General features: G+C 42.2%; 1 protein-coding gene and 1 long non-coding RNA gene across 2 annotated transcripts in view; one reads left to right on the plus strand and one right to left on the minus strand.

Annotated features, from left to right (window-relative positions):
• Window positions 1-369: 369 nt before the first annotated feature.
• LOC110128622 (uncharacterized) lies at window positions 370-3806 on the minus strand. The gene is made up of 3 exons (XR_002311235.2): window positions 3613-3806; window positions 1810-1887; window positions 370-1322 (listed from the first exon to the last, which is right to left on the minus strand). It is a non-coding gene; the product is annotated as an uncharacterized lncRNA (long non-coding RNA).
• Window positions 3807-3954: 148 nt separating this feature from the next.
• Window positions 3955-20458, plus strand: part of LBR (lamin B receptor) — a 28540-nt gene continuing 12036 nt past the window's right edge. Inside the window, exons 1-7 of the mRNA XM_020879485.2 lie at window positions 3955-4062; window positions 9352-9530; window positions 11327-11542; window positions 13936-14019; window positions 14677-14869; window positions 16276-16472; window positions 18801-18855. Of these exons, the coding sequence (XP_020735144.1) occupies window positions 9366-9530; window positions 11327-11542; window positions 13936-14019; window positions 14677-14869; window positions 16276-16472; window positions 18801-18855 (910 nt within the window). The 5' untranslated portion in view covers window positions 3955-4062; window positions 9352-9365. The remainder of the gene's footprint in view (window positions 4063-9351; window positions 9531-11326; window positions 11543-13935; window positions 14020-14676; window positions 14870-16275; window positions 16473-18800; window positions 18856-20458) is intronic.

Genomic DNA, 20458 nt, shown 5'->3' on the forward strand with positions numbered 1-20458 from the left:
TGAGTTCTCTATTGTCTGAGCCATGAATGAAGCCAATCTGTGCTAAAGGAGGATTCAAAGGATTTAGGTACTTAGAAAAAAAACAACAAATGCATCAAAAAGGTATTGACACATATGCTATTGACAACACCAGTTAATCTATTTATAATTGATTAAAAATGCTGACCATGAACTTGAAATACAGCTGTAATAAGAGTTGTTGGCTGCTATACCTTTCCAATATGTATTAGGTTGGTATGAAAGTAATGGCAGTTTTGGATCGTGAATTTTAAATCATTATAACTAGGCTTAAACACATCTTTGCTATTCAAAATAGGAATCATTACAATCAACACATTTTTGCCAATAAGAAATAAGTTTGTTTATTTCTATAGCATAAAAAGTGCATACTTTGGGATTTGATGAACTCTTAGAAAAAGCATTTTCTGCCTCCTGCTTGTTGTGGGAGCATTTTCTCTGCAAAAAGCTGTCGAGATCCTTGAAGAAGTGATAGTAAGTTGGCAAGAAGTCAGGTGAATATGGCAGACGAACAAGGTAAAACTCCGTAGCACAGTTCATTCAATTTTTGAAGCACTGGTTGTGCAACTTGCAATTGAAGTTGTCATGGAGAACTGGGCCCATTCTGTTGACCAACGCCAGCTGCAGGCATTTCAGTTTTTGATACATCTCATGGATTTGCCGAGCATACTTCAGATGAAATGGTTTCACTGGGATTGAGAAAGCTGTAGTGGATAAGACTGGTGGTAGACCACTAAACGGTGACCATGACCACCTTTTGGTGCAAGTTTGGCTCTGGAGCTTTTTCTCAGTCCAACCACTGAGCTGGTTGTTGCCAGCTGTTGTATAAAATCCGCTTTTGTCGCATGTCACAATTGGAAGGAGAAATGGTTTGCTGTTGTGTAGAATAAGAGAAGATGACACTTCAAAATGACGATTTTTCTGATTTTTGGTCAGCTCATGAGGCACCCACTTAATGAGCTTTCTTACCTTTCCAATTTACTTCAAATGCCAAATGACTGTAGAATGGTCAAGGTTAAGTTCCTTGGCGACTTCTTGTGTAGTTGTAAGAGGATCAGCTTCAATGATCCTCTCATTTGGTCACTGTCAACTTCCAATGGCCGGCCACTGAGCTGCTCATCTTCAAGACTCTCATTTCCTTTGTAAAATTTCTTGAACCACCACTGCGCTGTTCGTTTGTTAGCAGTTCCTGGGCCAAATGTGTTGCTGATGCTGAGAGATTTCTCTGCTGCTTTACAGCCCATTTTGAACTCAAATAAGAAAATCGCTTGAGTTTGGTTTTTGTCTAATATCATTTCCCTCGTCTAAAATAAATATAAATAAATAGCAAGTAATGTCATTAGCAAAGAAGCATAAAGCAAGAATTGTGCATTAAAATGATGTATAACATAACCACATTTAAGAATAGATTCCAATATCAAACAGCAAAGTTCAACAACGCAAAACCACAATTACTTTTGCACCACCCTAATATAACTGCATTTAATCCTCACAATCACCTTGTAGAACAGGTACACTTATTATCCCCACTTTACAGATAAGGAAATCAAGGCTTTGAGAACAGGCTGGGAGAGGACTGAAAGTGAGTGTTAGAACTGAAATTCACACTGACTCACAGGGCCACGTGGTGTTCCTGGCCCAGCGATGTCTTGAGGGTCAAGTGAAATAAATAAATGAAGATACAAAAAGTCCTTAGAGCAGCAGAAGGCAGAGGACAGAACTTAATAAATAAAACTATGATTATTACACCAACTCCTGCCTCTTCTTTTCTTTCTCTCTCACTAGCCTTACCTCTTTTAAATTCTTCCACTGAAGCTGAGGCTAGCAGTATACTTAGGTCCATGTACTGAAAGTCTCTCCTTCTGTCCTCTGATAGATAAATATTTAAAAAAAAGGAGGGGGATAAGAGTTGTAAATATACAGAAATGTAAGTTCTTCAAATAAAAATGAAAGAAAAAATTGTCTCAAGACCAACCTAATTATTTCATCATGCTAATCACAAACTCCATAGCTATGTGAATACAAGCCAATCAGATCAAATAACATTGGTAAAAATGTGTTTTTATAAGACAGCTCTTGGGATTCTTGTACTTTATGAAAGAAGGCTTTCTGCAGCTCACAGTGCATAAAAGTTTGTTATGAACAGTACCAGATGAGTCTAGCTGTACTTCTTCATGCCATGGAAATTATATCTAGACCTATATCCTGAAAGACATGTGTCAGACCTGATAGCCCAGATCCTCTGGGAAGTGGAGCCAAATAATGGGCACATTAGAAGACATCATATTTCTTGTAGTTCATATCTAAGCCTTCCTGGCCCCACGTATGTCTTTTGGCTGCTTTAGTGGCAGTGTTTATTGGCTTTGCTTCTCCATTACTCATTTTCCTCATCAGTGGGAACAGGGACTGTGCCACTCATAGCCACTGGTTATGCTTTAATCTTTTTTTTTTTTGGTTGAGCCATTCATTTGGGATGTTAGTTCCTGGATCAGGGATCGCATCCATGCCCCCTGCACAGGGAGCTTGGAGTCTACCACTAAACTGCCAGGGAAATACCAGTGCTAAGACACAGCTCTCCAAGTGACTTTATATATTCTGAAAATCCGCAACTGGCCAACTGTGGATGACAAATGTCTCTCTGAGAACTAAACCGGGAAATTCACCACTCATTCATACCCTGGATGTGAAAGACAGAGAAAGCTCAATGTGTTATTTGTTTTTTACTTCTTTTTGTAATAGCAAACCTGGGTGGTTTGTAGTTGTAACTGAGAAAAGGAGCACTCTTGCACCAGAAGCTGGGTTATAAATTGTAAAGCCCACTTATTATAATTTAATGGATAGTGCTTCCAAAATAGAAATTCACTTAAATTTATATAGTAAGTTAGATTAACCTAGTAGTTGGGTTAAAAAATACTTTGATTAAAACCACACTGCAAAATGGGGAACCTCAGTGGACTGCTTTAAACTCTTGACCTCAAAGGAAGGAAACCAACTAACCAATAATGATAACTTGGAGAGAAAAAAAAAAAGGTTTAGGATCCATAACAGATTCGTCGTCAACAGTGTAATGGTTCAGCATTCTGGAGGCCAAGTAAAACTAGACTTGCGAGTGTGCACGTCAAGTGGTATCTCAGCGTACACGGACAGAATTTTCTGTTCGACGCCGCACGTTGGTGAATATTTTCTACTATATCCGCGTAATGTTGAACCCCCTCCTTACAGCAGCCGTCATAAAAACGATGTGAGTTGTAGGGAACCCCTGGACATTCTTTACCAACCCCCACATCCACCCACTAGCCCCACTGCCCCCAAGCTACCGTCCAGGTCAGTTTCTACCGAGATGCAGCCATCGCCAAGACAAAGGAGCCCCAGATTGCCTTCGGAGCCACAGCTTGTCCGGAAGGTTTCCAGAGGTGTTTTTGTGTGTGTGTTGTGTGTGTGTGTGTGTGTTTTTTAAACATAGTAAGGAGAGCACTAATAGTGTTTCAGCAAGAAGTACTTTCGGCCTCGAAAAGTTGATCTTTAGTGATCGTTATGCAAATTTACTTCCTTTAAAGCTTTTTACGATCTCTTTCGCCAAACTACTTCACACACCAATTTCCCTGCTGTGCATCGCCAGGCAACTGTACAGGCGCGAGTACCGGGAGGGAAAGGGCGGAGAGAGCGCGCGGTCCGTGGGTCTGGAGGGTGAGATAAGGCCGGGGGAAACACATCCTTCTTGGGCCGAGCCAGGCGCCGATGCTCCCAGATCTGCCACCCGCAGAACTGGTCCGGCAGCTGGGTGGGGCGGGGCGGGGCGGACGCGCCACGTCTCGTGACGAATCAACAGCGCTGGGCATGATTCAAAAGACCGAGAAGCCAATAGGAACCCTGGGAAGGGCGGGGCGAGGAGAGGGCAGGGTCGGGGATGCGCGCGCCCGGGCCGCGGGACCGCGGAGCGCGAGAGCACGAGAGGGGGCAGTGTCGCGCGCGCGGAACCGCCGCCGGGTTGCTGCTCCGCGCCTCTCCCCTAGTCGTTCGCGTTCCCGCAGGATCACCGAGCAGGTGAGCTCCCGAAACCCCGCCCCGCTCCCCGCAGCGCGGTCTCCAAGGGATCTGGGGGAGGCCAGCGGGGAGGGTGCGGCGGATGGGCAGGGGTCCCGGGGCGCCTGGCGTGGAGCGGCGGCTTCGCCCTCCCCTCCTCCGGGTCGGTCGGGGCGGCTGCTGGCGAGGCTCGAAGTGCGCCCGGCCCGGCCAGCTGCGGAAATGAAGCTGTGGTTTTAAATTGCCGACGTTTCCCTCCATTTTGGACGCGCCGCGTCGGAGTAAAATGATGTTGGCTGGGGAGGATGTGTGGGTGGGTGATCCACCCCGGTGCCTTTGTCCCCGCCCTGCAGCATCGGCCCTCCCAAGACTGCTCCGAGCGCCTTTTTGACAGATTAGCGGGGTGGCTTGGCGGGCCCAGCTCTTGTGTAGGCAGAACAGGCGCGGCAGCCTGGCGGGCGGGGAAGTGGGGTTGCCAAGTTGACTTTAATTGTCGGTGGTTGTCACTGGCCTGGAGGGTCGTGGCCGTCTCTGGCGACTTCCACGGCTGGCTGCATGCATTGCATTCCCCCGCCCGGTGTTTCTGTGCACTCAAAAAACGGGTAGTTAGGCAGGTTTGCGTGCTCATGCTAAAGCTCGATCCTCCCCCCCCCCCTTCTTTTTAATGTATCTTTTTAAGGCTTAAAAAAAATAGCGTCAGATTGCAAAGGGCTTGGTTCCAGGCGGTTTACCAAAATAATTACGCGGTCTGATCGGGAATCAGGCTGTTGATACTCAGAATGACCCAGTAGATACGTTGGACAGCGGGTGGACGATTCAAGGGTTCAGCCCGGAGCAAGTGCATTTGCTCACCTGATGTGTGGAAGAGCCTGCACCTGGCCGGACCCCAGCTGGACCCATGCTTGTGGTCCCAGCCCTCGGGGACCTTGCAAATAAACACGTGCACATCTGTAAAGACACCGTTGTAACTGCTGTGGAGGAAAGGATGGGTGTGTGTGCGCTAATTTAGTTCGAGCACCAAGTTCAATTTAAGTTTGGTTTCTGAGAGCTGTCTGGGGAGGAGGGAAATTATTGCCCCTTCAGTTCTTTATTTTGCTTAGGACGACAGTGGGGCCATTCTGCCTGTGCAACCAGGAAGATGGCAGTTTCTTTCGTACCCTGCGGCCGGGGCAGGAGCTAGGCCAGGGGTTCCTGTTTGGGTTTTGCCCGGTAGGCCAGCCTTGGGTGCAGGTGTTGAAGAGGGAAACCATGAGACTTCATTTGCGCTTCCCTTTCTTTGCCATGTTTAGACTGATCTGGGAAAGTGAAGAAAGACGGAAGATGTGATCAGCAGGGAATAGCACATTCTGTTGTGCTGATAAACAGTAACATATTGGAGCCAAAATGTGTAAGGATTCTAGTGCCAACCGACACTGAAGTTAGCAAGCATGTGGCTTAATAGAGAAAAGCCTGAGGGTCCCCATGTTTCCATTGCTAATGGGGGGATGAAGTCATTGTGTTCAGTAAACAGAATCTTTCTTTGCAGACATACTTGGCTAAAACCTCCCTTTTGAGGGAGGCCTATCTTTTGAGTGATGGTATGGTGACATGCATGAATGTCCTGGGGCTTTTCTGTCCTACCTGCCTAGTTACTCCTGCAGGGTTAGGATGTGATGCACTGTGCGATACTCCTGCAAAGTGGAGGTGTTCCATCATAATGGTGGTGGTTTCATCTTTTGGAACATTTGTGTTTGAGATAGCGGTCTCCTGAGAAGAATGCTGGTTTGTCCCCCCTTTGTTTTCGTTTTTCAACCACCATATGAAAGATTGCTATTCCTAATTCTTTTTTTAAAGTTAATTTTAGAGACCTAACAGATATCCAGGAGATATCTTAGTTTGTTTAACCCCAAATAGTTGATTGATAACAGAAAAACCTCTTTGGAATTGACCTATGACCAGTATTGGATGGATACTGTGTATGTGGTATCTGTGCAATAAAATTTCCAAAAAGGGACAGAATCTGCTCAAGGGATTTTCGCTAGTGGTAGAGAACGTGTCTGTCAATGCAGGAGACATAAGAGACCTGGGTTCGAGCCCTGGGTCGGGAAGATCCCCTGGAGAAGGGCATAGCAACCCACTACAGTCTTCTTGCCTGGAGAATCCCATGGATAGAGGCAGGCTACAGTCCATGGGTCACACAGAATCGTACATTACTGAAGTGACTTAGCACACACATATGCAGCTCTTAATTCCCGAGGGACTGTTTCAAAAGTTAATAAAGAGTTATTTGAAACTTGAATGACATCTTCATGTAGAAAGATGTGATTGCCTTCTGCCAACCCTGGTCAGTTGACATCAGAGAACTAGTACTGATAACAGAGGTTTGATTTTAAGGGGTCTGAGAAGAAGGAAGGGGCATAAGAGAAGAGAGAAGAGGGCACATTTCCTTCCTCTTTCTTAGTGTTTGGAGGCTTGGAGCTCAATGTTGAAATAGGCAAAACTTGCTGGTGTCACCTTCCTTTTTTGTGCCCCTCCTCTGGGTCCCAAGGTGTCCACCACCTTCTTTTTTTCAAGTTCCCCTCACGTGACTTCTCAGCCAGGTGGGACTTCATCCTCAGAGCATTTGGTCTCCTTGTCCTTGCTTCCCCTGCCCCGCCCACAGCCCAAACCCCTTCATTACCCCATAATGCTATCTCAGGTAGGTGTCTTGTACCTGACATGCAAATGGACTGACATCCTCTAATCACCACCTAAGTCTTTGTGTCTTCTTTCATCTACCCACCTAGCTCCTATCTATCTAAACAAGTGAAGCTTGTGAAGTTTGCCTCTCAGATGATTAACAGGGAAGAAATGTGATGCTTGGGAAAGACTTTTTCTCAGGAGGGGTGTGATAATGTGACTTTCTCCTTTCTTAATTCTGGAGAGTCTTCAGAAGTTCTGAAATGTTGGTATTGTTGTGTAATCAGCTCTTGACAGGAGCCGAGTGAGGAATGTATATTTGTATGCCCAGAGGCTATTTCGGGGATGAAGGAGATGCAAGGAGAGATTTTTCGTACTGCCTTCTTCAGAGGGCCTAGCTCGTTCAGTTGGTGTTGGAGATGTCAGGAGAAGCTGGTTTTGTTCTGTGGAAATGTGAATCTGCTGGTCCATCGAGGGAGAAGCTCTTGCTACCTAAGAGCTAGAGGCACCCAGCAATCAGTTGATGTTTGAAAAAAAGTAGCAAACAGGTCTCATGTAAGTGGCAATTCCTGCAGATTGCTTGTGGTTTCTTAGGGTGTTGTTCTTATACCAGGCTTCATGGGCTGTGCTTTGGTTCACTGGAAAAGAAGGCTATAACTGGAGGTTGATGTTTGCTGTAGGCATTTGAAAAAAGAGCTAGGATACTGGCCTAGTTATGTGGTTGGCAGAATTACTTGGTATACATTTGAGACTTCAGCTGTAAGACTTGAAAGATTTGTGAAAACCTCAAATTTGCTCTTCATTTTCGACTTGAAGTTATTTTTCTCACTCTTGGTAGGTTATATAATGTTAATTATACAACCTTGATTTTCCTAGTCTGTCTCATAGTTTACTGTTAGTAATAAAGGTAATTTGTTAAAATTAGATGATACCCAGTTTACTGTTAGTAATAAAGGTAATTTGTTAAAATTAGATGATACATCCTTAAAGCCTATATCCTTAAAGACTACAGTCATCCCTCTTTATCCATAGTTTCACTTTCTGAGGTTTCAGTTACCTGTGGTCACCTGTGGTTCAATAATATTAAATGGGAAATTCCAGAAATAAACAGTTCATAACTTCTAAATTGTGCGCTATTCTGAGTAGCGTGATGAAATCTCTTGCCGTCCCTCATCATCCAACCTGGGATGTGAATCGTCCTTTGTCCAGTGCATCCACCCCGTTAGTCACTTAGTAGCCGTCTTAGTTACCAGGTCAGCTGTTGAGGTATCACAGTGCTTGCATTCAAGTGACCTCAATTTTACTTAAAAATAGCCCCAAAGCACAAGGTTAGTGATGCTGGCAATTAAGATTATGCCAAAGAGAAGCCATACGGTGTTTCTTTTAAGTGAAGGGGTGAAAATTCTTGGCTTAATAGGGAAAGGAAAAAGAATCATATGCTGAGGTTGCTAAGACCTACGATAAGAACAAATCTATTGTGAAATTGTTAAGAAGGAAAAAGAAATTCATCCATTTTGCTCTTGTACCTCAAACTGCAAAAGCTATCAGCCACAGTGCATGATTAAGTGCTTAGTTAAGATGGAAAAGGCATTAAGTTTGTGCAATAAGATGTTTTGAGAGACCGTCCACTTTCATATAACTTCTATTAAAGTTGTTGCTGTTCAGTTGCTCAGTCGTGTCTGACTCTTTGCAACCCCGTGGACTGCAGCATGCCAGACTTCCCTGTCCTTCACCATCTCCTGGAATTTGCTCAAACTCACATCCATTGAGCTGGTGATGCCATCCGACCATCTCGTCTCTGTCATCCTCTTCTCCTACCTTCAATCTTTCCCAGCATCAGGGTCTTTTCAAATGAGTGAGTTCTTCTCATCAGGTAGCCGAAGTCTTGAACTTCAGCTCCAGCATCAGTCCTTCCAGTGAATATTTAGGTTGATTTCCTTTAGGATTGGCTGGTTTGATCTCCTTGCAGTCCAAGGGACTCTCAAGGATCAATTGTTCTATATTTGTCCTATTGATAGTTATTGTTATTAACCTCTTGTGGTGCCTAATTTATAAATTAAACTTTATCATAGGTATGTATGTGTAGTATATATGGGACTATAGTATATATCCCCATAGTATATATGGGGCTCTGTACTGTCTGTGGTTTCAGGCATCCATTGGGGATGCCTGGAGGTCTTAGAATATATCCCTCTTGGATAAGGGGGGAACTACAGTTTATGTAGATTTATAAATCAGAAAATATGCGCACTTTGTGAGATTGTGCCTCGCTAATTAAAGAAGCGTGGTCACTGTAGGTGGGCAGTGTTTTCCATGGTGCAAATCATTTGAGCCTTTATGTTTGGTCATATTTAGTCCTCAGTGCCACTGCTGTGTGTAGAGAGATTTCCAGTGAAATCTGGTGTGGAGGAGAGAACAACTGTATGTCCTGGCTCTGCCGCTTCATGTCGTCTCTTTCTGTGCCTTGGACAAAACAGTTAACATATTTAAGCTTCAACTGTAAAAGGAATTGTACACTCTTTCCTCCAGAGGCTTCTCTAGCCGGGAAGTCTTGACCCGTTAAACATTTTGGAAAGCTGTATTTTTGTGTTTAATCTGTGAGAAAAGACAAATGTGTATATGCTCAGACTCTTTTTTTTTTTAACTATTCAGACAGATTTTTGAAAATGCCAAGTAGGAAATTTGCCGACGGTGAGGTGGTAAGAGGTCGATGGCCTGGGAGTTCACTTTATTATGAAGTAGAAATTCTGGGCCATGACAGCAACTCCCAGCTTTACAACGTGAAATACAAAGATGGAACTGAACTTGAATTGAAAGAGAGTGATATCAAGGTAAGCGCTCTTTGGTTTATGGACCCTGCTTATAATAATTGGGAAATCACGGGAGGCGTGGTTTTTAAGCTTAGAGCAGTCAGATCTGGCTCTCACACTCCTACTTTGGGTCCTGTCCTGATTTTGGCTCTGGAAGTGTGTGAATGAGGCATGGTGCTGTGTTCCTCAGAAGCTCCCAGTCTGCTGAAGTCAGACACGTGGATCACCCTGTCCCTGGTTTAATGCACTCTGTGACAGTTTGTCTTGGATGGTACTGGGGCATAACAAGAATAGGGAAGGGCCTGGGGTTTGGGGGCAGGCTTTCAGAGCTGAGTGCTGAGGACAGATAGAGAAACTCAGGTGATGGGGCCAGGGGCTTCCACAGTGGGTTGTGTGCCAAAGGCTTGGGTGGGATGGACACAGACAACCAATGCTGAAAGGGTGTGGTGGACAAGGGCCAGAGGAGGGTTAAGAAGGAACCAGAACTGGAGGGGTTTGGGCTTCATCTTAGACACTGAGATTTAATCAGGAGAGTGACGTTAATTGGTTTTGAGACCAGGGCTTCTCAGCCTATCTGGTGAGGACCTGAGCTTGAAAATATCTGATCCATGATATATAAGTACTTATTAATATATCATAATTATTAGGCAAATGGAAAAAAATGTACAAAATAAAAGCCATGACTTAATTCTCAGATTCAATAGATGTAAAATTACTTGGTCAAAATGCTATAAAAATTTCTACCCACTTCTCAATTTCATTCCTTGTCTCAGATCAGTAACCCATCTCGAGCCCACAGCCTGTGGACCACAGTTCAGGTGCTGTAGACAGGGGTGTGTGACGGTTTTGAGTAAAAGGACAGGTTGCAGATGTCTGAGGCACTGTGGGACGTGTAGTTCATACAGTGTGAGAGTAGGTCTGGGTGTGGCAATGTCTCGATGAGATTTTACTCACAGATGCTGAACTTTGAGTTTCAGATAATCCTCATGTGCCACCAAGTTTCATTCTTCTTTTGAGTTTGTTTGCCCTCATTTAAGAACTGTAAAGCCATTCTCAGCTCTGGGGCCACACAAAGTGGGTGGGAGGGATTTGGACTGGGAGGTAGTTTGCTTCCTTGAGATCTAGATCCCTGGAAACATTTGGAGTAAAATGTTTGGGTAAAAACATTACAAAGTAACCCAGTCTTGGACTTTTAAAAAAAAATCTGACAGTGTTTTATTCGGAGTGAAACATGGGACTGATTTTCTTATTATTGTTTGTGTGCTGTTTTCTTTTGTCCCATCATCTCAGTCTTTTTTTTCTTTAAAGATTTTCTTTTCTTTTTTTGATGTGGACCATTTTTAAAAGTCTTTATTGAATTTGTTACCATATTGCTTCTGTTTATGTTACAGTTTTTTGGCCTCAAGGCATGTGGGATCTTAACTCCCCGACTGGGGATCAAAACCCCCTGAATCAGAAGGGGCAAAGTCTGAACCACTGGACCGCCAGGGAAGTTCCCATCTCAGTCTGAGTCAGTGTTATTGTATCTCTTGTATATGTTATTGGGACAATATACAGCTACTTGATTTAGAATATGCATTTCATGGCAGTACCGTCAAAGGAGAGTTAGGAGTGGAAAGGCTGCCTTGGTCTCAGGAGAGACGGGTCGTTGCCGCAGTTGTCATTGGCCTCATTGGATGGATGCTCTGCTCCCATGAGCTCCTGAAGTGACTTTAGAAGCACTGGTGCCGATCTCCGTCATTGCTCCCTTCTTGCAATGTGGGTCTGCGTGTGTTATGACTTAAACGCTGAAGCTCTGCCTTCTCCTCCCTCTCTAGCCTTTAACCTCCTTCAGGCAAAGGAAAAGTGGCTCGACTTCTAGTTCTCCCTCCAGACGCCGGGGGAGCCGCTCGAGGTCTCGCTCCCGGTCCCCCGGCCGGCCCCCCAAAGGCTCCCGCCGATCCGCCTCAGCATCGTACCAGGCCGACCTGAAGGAAGCCAGGAAGGAAGCCAGGAAGGACATGTTGGAAGTTAAGCTGACTCCGCTGGTGCTGGTGCGTGTGTTCGGGAGCCCTCCAGCCTCACACAGCGTTTCGTCTGCCCAGATCACGTCTTCCCCTTTATGAGTCCGCGTGTGATCTGCGGTTAATAATATTAAAATGTCAGGGAAACATTAAATCTAAGGTGATGACTTGGAGAGGTTACGTTAGAAAATGAATGTTTGGCAGAATAGAAGGTATAATGCTTTTAAGTGCCTTGAAAAAGAACGTTTTTAAGTTTTGAGTGTTACTTAATATTGTGGTTTTAAAAGAAAAAAAGCAGTGTTTAAATTGTAAATAAATGTTAATTATAGATTGAACTAAGTTTTTATAGTGATTAAAGTTCACGCAGAAAATATTGAGACAAATAAATTTAAAAAATTAAAAGAAAAGAATGAGACATAATATATGGTATAAAAACATTTTTGTTTAGCATAATTGTACTTAATTACCTTCTGTACTCAAAGATGACACTTTTAATTGAATTACTTTCACAGTTCAAGGTTGGAAATATTAGGGTATGCAGAACCTGTAGGACCTTGCACAATGAATATTTTGGATCATAGACCAAATCAAAATTACAAGTAAACAGAAGTGAATAAGTTTCATTGTTTACTGTCTTCACTTAATATTACCTCTTTCCTGGATAAAATGCACACAGATTTTTAATAACCTTAAAAAACTGGATTATTACCTAGTGTTTTGTAGTCAGATTTAAAAATTTTAAGATATTGCAAATAACCGTCTATTATATTTTCCTACATCACTTTTGTTGTTGTACAGTATTGTTTGGATTTACTATAAATTGTATGGAGGTAACATAATTGCTAGCACCCTTGTTGATAGGCATTTAGCTTTTTTTCTTTTAAATTTTCATTATTATAAACAAATATTCTTACACATCTGATATATTCTTAGGATAAAATCTTATAAGTGGAACTGCTCTGTCAGATGGACAGAGTAGATTTGAGGCTTTTACTGCATATTGCCAAATTGTTTCAAGAAAGTTTATACCAGTTCAAGTAGGGTATAAAGGACTATTTTCTCATTCTGAGTATAATAGTTATTAGTGGTTTTTTTTTTTTTGGGCCAATATGATCATCAGAGATTTTCAACTCACTGTTTTAAATTGCATTTTGATGATTACTAGTGAGTTTGAACCTTGTTAGTGGCTCTCTTTACTAGTCAGATGACTCAGGGTCAGGAACAAATGTTGTATGCTTTCTGTCACGTCATTTTTAGCTTTTAATGACCCCTATATTTTTTACAGTGTAGCTTCCTTATAGTCCTGGTGACCCAAGAGCTACAGACTAGCTTTGCTCCTCACCAGTTGAGTCCTGGGCTCACCATGGACTCATTGCTGAGTTGAGGATGATGTGATGAGCTCGAAAGACCGTACTTAGACTGCACGTAGCTTTGACATCATGTCATCCTTGTTCTTTTGGACTCCTGATTGTGATATTTGCACACTTTGCCTCAGCGTGGATACCCTGTCAATTTGCCGTCATTACAGTTTAGGGTCAGCTGACTAGTTGTGTTACAGGATTACACTTGTGGTTGCTGTGGATTACATATTGGACATTTGCAAAACCACTGTGAAGTGGCTCATTGGCACTTTGATAAACTTGAGTATATGTTGAATGCTGTCACTGCTCAGTTAGACCTTGATCTGAGCTGGAACTTGGTCGCCTATTAATGTTGTCTTCTGATAGCTAGCCCCTCAAAGGATATATTTATCTTTTTAATTTGTTTTCCTCCTATTGCTTTATTAGCAGTATAATCTGTCTATGACTTTAAAGGAGCAAAGTTACAGATTTCAGCCATACATTGCCTGAAAAATGTTTTGTAAATTTAAGTCCTTCCTTTGTACCATCAATAAGAAATCCCCTCCACTGCTTAAAGAGAATGACATTCAAGGAAAGAGACTGAGTTGAGAAAAGAGAATTAGGGAGAGAAAATGTAAGGTTAAATAAAAATGAGGTAGATGAAATTGAGAAAATAGGCAGTTCACAGATTACTAGTAGTACTCTGTAAGTACGCACTGTTTCTTCATTTCCTAGTATTTAGAGCATCTTTTATTGAATAGTGAAATTATAAGATTTAGTCTAATTTTGTTTAAAAGATGAAACATTTTATGAAAGATGTTATATTGCAGAAAAATCTAAACGAACTCTTTGGCCAATGCAATCGAAACCTCTCAGAGCCAATCTTTTGAAGATTGGGAAATTCTAGTCAATTCTATTCCATTTCATTTTTAGCAAAAATAGGCTGAAATTCTTGAGTTCAGGCTGTGAAAATCTTTGATTGGTTTTATTGCTTGGTTTCACAATACTGAATTTTTACCATCATGTTCCCTTTTGCTAAATTGCCATTCTTATGGTTAAAATGTTTTATATTCTTCAATGTAGAAGCCATTTGGAAATAGCATCAACAGATATAATGGGGAGCCTGAACGCATCGAGAGGAATGATATACCTCACAAAAACACGCAGGTATGAAATGGTTCATTTCTCCTCTTGGGCAGTTTTTTTCTTTGTTAAAGTGACTTTCTCTAAAGAAGCACATTGAAAACCATCATGTTTCCTAGAATCTTTTCTGAAATTCTAAATTAAGATTGAACATAGAGATTGTCATACTGAGTGAAGTCAGTCAGAGGAGAAATATCGTATGACATCCCTTATGTATGGAATCTAAAAAGAAATGATACAAAGGAACTTAATTACAAAACAGAAAGAGACTCACAGATTTAGAGAATGAACTTGTGGTTGCCCGGGGGACAGGATAATTATGAAGTTTGGGAGGGACAGGTACACCCTATATTTAAAATGGTTAACAAACAAGGACCTACCATATAGCACATGGAACTCCGCTCAGGATTCTGTGGCAGCCTGGACGGGAGGGGAGTTTGGGCGAGAATGGATACATGTACATTTATGGCTGAGTCCCTTCACTGCTCACCTGACACTATCACAACATTGTTAATCAGCTGCACCCCAACACAAAATAAAAAGTTAAAAAAAAAAGACTGAATATAATTTAACAAATTTACTAGTTTATATGGCTATATTAAGATACTGAATTAGTTAATGTGGCAGCATTCATGATACTTATTGACTATAGATATTTAATACTTTTTATTTTTTAAATAGGAAAAATTCCATTTGTCACAAGAGAGTCGTTATCTACCTACACAATATAGCCTTCGTGCAAGAAGAGAAGAGATCACATTAAAAGAAGTAGATTCGAAGGAAGAAAAAGTTGTCACAAAAAGACCTGCGTTGTTGAGAACCTCTGAAGTGACATCCACACAGTCGAAGGACTTAGAGTTTGGAGGAGTACCTGGTAGGCATCAGAATCAGCCTGGGGAGGGCAGGTAGGGTGGGCGAGTGGTCATTGCTATCAAGTGAGCAGGAAAGGCGTTTCTCTGAAGAAACCTGCAGGCAACCAGGTAGTGAGCCCGATAGGAGCCTGGGAAGAATTTTCACTTAGAAGGAGCAACAGGTGCAAAGGCCTGAGTGGGAGCATTTTGGAGAGTTATAGAGGAGAAAGGGTGCCCTTGTGGCTGTATGTAAAACTTTTAGTGATCTTTTCATAGGTTTTGAGCAAAGAAGTGTAAAGTGACGAAGGGAAGGTTGGCATGATAGTTGTATGTAGGAAGGACAGTGAACGATTGGTGATTGGGAAATCTGCTAATAATCAGACCATAGTGCCAGGGCCTGGCTTGGCGGTAACACTGGGAATAAGCTGTATGCTTCCAATGGGGTCATGGTGTCTACCTTACCTGCTAGACAGGTTGCTTTTGAGGGTCAAAGATCTGAAGTGTTCAGAGGCTTGGAGTTATTAAGTGGGTGGAGTTGGTGAGGTTTTATGAGGTTATACCAAGAAAGGACTTCTTGGTCAAATGGTTCAAAATTCTGCGTGGCTTAACTCCTTTGTATTTTATAAGTTATAACTCTAGATGGTGTCCAACATTGCTTAACAGTCTGCGTGCATGCTACATAAATGTGGTACTGGTTTTGGTTTTTTAAAAATAATTTCACTCATTTATTTTTGGCCCTGCTGGGTCTTCATCACTGTGCAGACTTCCCTCTGGTTGTGGCGGGCAGGGGCGGCTCTTTGCTGCCGTGCTTGGCTTTCTCTTTGAGGTGGTTTCTCTTGCTGTGGAGCGCGGGCTCGAGGGGCATGGACTTCAGTAGTTGCAGCTCCAGGGCTTTGGGGCACAGGCTCTAGTCCTGTGGCCTGTGGGATCTTCCCAGATCAGGGATTGAACCCACGTCCCCGGCATTGACAGGAGGATTCTTTACTGCTGAGCCACGAGGGAAGCCCTGAATGTGATACTGTTTTAATTGTTAGAGACTTAGGGATATAACGTTTATGTTTTTTAAAGATTAGACCGATAGATAGTTTTTAGATGTTCCAGTCTTCAGATTGCTGGAATCTCAATGTATTTACTCCCGTTGTGGTTGGATTTTGAATGTTTTAGAGGTTGGTTTCCGAGGTGGAATCTAGCTCTTCAGTGCTGGGGGTGTGCTGTTTTTTACCACTTTTATGCCCATGGTTGCTTTCCCAGAAGATGTAGCAGGTGGACATGAGGACTATCTCATAGGGCATTAGACATTGGCTTCAAACAGCTAGCCAGACTTGAGTTCTGACCTTCACTAGAAACTCAAATGATTCTTGAAACAAAAAATAAAACAAACTAGCCTGGATTAAAATAAGAGCCTTGAATGTTCACTGATTATTTACAGGTGTTTTTCTCATCATGCTTGGCCTGCCGGCCTTCCTCTTCCTGTTGCTGTTGATGTGTAAACAGAAAGAGCCCAGTCTTCTGAATTTCCCACCTCCACTGCCAGCTTTGGGTGATTTATGGGAAACCAGAGTCTTTGGGGCCTACCTCCTCTGGTTTTTACTTCAGGCTCTGTTCTACTTACTGCCAATTGGAAAGGTAAGGTGGTATTGTTGGGGCGTAGTGTAATGAGATGGTCTTCCTTTCACTCCCATGTTTATGTGAAGGTATTGATAGTAGTTTTAAGGTTAAAAGTTGTCGATGGTCGTAACCACCCAAGTTTGGAAATTTTAGTTTGTTAAACCTTTACTCTTTGTGTTCTGTAACACTTGCTTATCAAGCAGAACTTTAAGAATCTGATTAACGGTTCTTGTGTAACTTTCCAAACCAAATAGAAAAGAATAAGCTGTTTTGCAAAATAGCCTGAGTAATAGCAGAGGTTGCTGGGGAAGAAAAATGTTTCCTCTCACTATATGTCATTTCATGTGCAGAGTTTTAAATTATCAGTTGATAAGCTACTGAGGTCAATGGACTTGAGTCCTCTTCTTTTACTTTTTAAAATATGAGGACTTTTCTAATTTTCATCTCAGAAATTTGTTATCTGGACCATTGAATGTTCTTTTCAAACTCATGCAGTGTCTTTAAAACTTGTCCTCAGTGCTGAGTATAGTCTTTTTTTTCCTTTCAGTAGGATTCTCTACTTGGATATATTTAAAAGAACATGAGATTCCTTAATGAATAAATAATTCATTTAAAGATCTTATTCTTAGGGCTTTGCAAGTTTGCCAACTGTCTGTAAATGAAAGGATCAGTTTTACTGGGATTGGAGAATGCCAGTGATAGGAGGCTAGAGCTGCAACCTTTAAATACTTTGATACCTCACCATAACATTGGCCCTAGAGAGAATTCTTGTGATGTGAATTTTCAGGTATTTTTGTAAGAAGACTCTACAGTAAAAACCACAAGTTCAGACAAACTTAGGTAAAGTGAGTTCAACTAGATAATATTTATTAAGAAAAGCAGTTTTGATGGGGTTTATATATATTTATTTATAAATAAATAAATAAATAAATAAATAAATCTTGGAGAAGGCGATGGCACCCCACTCCAGTACTCTTGCCTGGAAAATCCCATGGATGGAGGAGCCTGGTAGGCTGCAGTCCCTGGGGTCGCTAAGAGTCGGACACGACTGAGCGACTTCACTTTCACTTTTCATTTTCATGCATTGGAGAAGGCAATGGCACCCCACTCCAGTGTTCTTGCCTGGAGAATCCCAGGGACGGGGGAGCCTGGTGGGCTGCCGTCTATGGGATCTCACAGAGTTGGACATGACTGAAGCGATGTAGCAGCAGCAGCATCATATATATGTATGTATTTCTAAATAAATGTATTTAGAAATATATTAGAAATATATGGAAATATATAATATATATAATTTAAACATATAATATATAAATATATATTTCTAAAGAAATATATAATATATATAATACATTTCTATATACATATATACACACACACATATATATATTTCACAGACTAAAACCCAACACAGGAGTTGTTAGATACCTTTAATAGATAAGAATCATTTGAAATTAGCATGTGGTTTTGCTAATCCTGTGATCTCAAACAGATATTACATTTCTACTGGGTTCCCTTTCATAGCTAATGAAAGAGTATAGTAGTTTGGCTGAAGACAAATGATACCATATTAGTATTTTACAATTTATAATGAATTGCACTGTTTCTGAATATTTTGGGGACTAAAATTTAGTTGCCATTGGGCAAGTGAACTTTTTAACTCATCCCATTCAAGTGTGTTTCTTGAGTACCTTTTATATGGGGATGCTCTGGGTGATCCAGATAAAGGGATGTTATGGTCCAGTGAACATGCTCACTGTCTCTTATTGGAGATAAAAGAATCACATGAAATGATTGAATAACTGGGTGAGCATATATTTATAAATAGCAGAACAAGTAAGTATATGAGTTCCTGCCATCAAATACATGGGCCATAGTGAACTGGGTGAGTGGGTTTGAACCTGATTGAAAGGACTGCACAAATGTGAGGTTCTGGAGTTGTACTCCACTTTGGAAAGCAGTGGGGAGTCATTGAAGAATTTTGAGCTAGAGATCAACTAGATGTACAGGTTTTTTTTTTAGATGTACAGGTTTTTGAAAACACATCTAGTCTTGTGGTGGGACATGGGATGGTTGGGGGAGGGTGGTTATTGCAATAGTCTGAGTACACAGAGAAGTCACTACTAGATTTGTATTTGAGATAAACTCCTGAGGGTGGAATTACTTCACCAAAGGGCATGCTGCAAAGATTTTTGAAACTTGTTACTAAACTTTCCCACCAAAAGATGATCCTCCTTGTTGGGCATATTGAAATTTAGGTGATTTTATAAGACATACACACACACACATGGTAAAGTGATGTGCTTTTTAAATTTTTTAATTAAGAAACAAAACTTTTCTTTTAAGGTTGTAGAAGGAACACCTCTTACTGATGGAAGAAGACTCAAGTACAGATTAAATGGTAATTTTTTTTTTTTAAGACTCAAATTGATGACTTGATAGCACAGACTTTTGGGTGCTGTACTCTTTGAAACTATCAAAGCTGATTGCACCAGAGCAGTAAAAAGTAAATTATTTCTTAGTAGTCTAAAGGGCATGCAAATAAACTGCTCATACCTGCAGCCAGTATGTCAAAATTATGCTGTGTAGAGTAACAAGCCCCTCAGTCACTCTTTCCCTCTCTCCAGTTTTATCCTCTTTTTATTTGCTTATTTATTTTTGGCTATGGTGGGTCTTTGTTCCTGCCCGCAGGCCTTTTCTAGTTGCAGTGAGCAGGGGCTTCTCTCTTTGCGGTGCATAGGCTTCTCACTGCAGTGGCTTCTCTTGTTTGGAGCACAGGCTCTAGGTGTGTGGACTTCAACAGTTGTAATGAGTGAACTCAGGAGTTGCAGATCCCAGGCTCTAGGCATGCAGGCTCAGTAGTCGTGGTGTATGGGCTTAGTTGTTCTGCGGCATATGGGATCTTCCTGGACCAGGTATCAAACTGGTGGCGTCTCTTGCATTCCAGGTTGGCTTCTTAACCACTGGACCACCAGGGAAGCCCCAGTTTTATTTTCTTAATAGCATTTATCATTCACTGAAGCAGTTTTGCATAAGCATTTTATCATCCTGAGTCATCTCCATGTAGTGAAGTCCTACACTGATGTGGGCTTCCTGGCCATGCCTGCTCTTGGGAGTTCTTGCTCATTTGCTCTGGCCAGTGGCCTGTGGGCCATCTCTAGGCTATAGTCTCAGTGCTTTTGCCTGGAAAACTTCCCCCAGGTCAGCTGCCTCATCTCTGATGTCTCTCTGCTCAGAGAAGCCCTCAGGTCTCTTTCTTTCCTTTGCCCTGCCTTATTTTCCTCTGTGATAGGCCCTCCAGACATCAGTGTGCTTGTCTGTTCACAGGGCTATCCCCACGAGAAGGTGGCTTGTGGGCTGGGACTTGGCTGTGTCTTTGTGGTACCCTCCGTGTCAGCAGAGTGACTGGCCTGTAGGAGGCGCTCTTTCGTGGGAGCTCTGAGTGGATGGAGTGGAAGTCTCACTGAACATCTCAATAAGAGGGCCTTGTCCCTCTTGATCCAGCCCCTCCTGCGGTTGGAGTGTGTGCTGAGGAAGAGGATCAGTCCACCTTTGCTGTGTGAAGACTGATGAAGTTTCATTAACTTAAGAAATAAATGTATATATAGTGTGCTGCACTGTGCTTAGTCACTCAGTCCTGTCTGACTCTTTGCGATCCCATGGACTGTAGCCCACCACGCTCCTCTGTCCATGGCGATTCTCCAGGCAAGAATACTGGAGTGAGTTGCCATGCTCTCCTCCACGGATATATAGTGTAGTTATCCTTAAATGATTTTCCATTTTAACTAGACTGAGTAGACTGTTTTCCTTTCCTTGGGAATTATTATTATAAATTTTAATTCTTGGACTGTTTTAATCCTCTCACTTCTCACCTGTCTGACTGTGGATGCTTTTTTCAGTGGCTCACCTAGCATCCACTATATCGGAAATCCCTCTGCTGGGCTTCAGAGGGGAAGCCAGCGATACTCTAGATGCCTCTTGTGCCAAGTGTGTAAAGCGTCGAG

This window comes from Odocoileus virginianus, chromosome 11, assembly GCF_023699985.2.
Source record: "Odocoileus virginianus isolate 20LAN1187 ecotype Illinois chromosome 11, Ovbor_1.2, whole genome shotgun sequence".
NCBI classification, from domain to species: domain Eukaryota; kingdom Metazoa; phylum Chordata; class Mammalia; order Artiodactyla; family Cervidae; genus Odocoileus; species Odocoileus virginianus.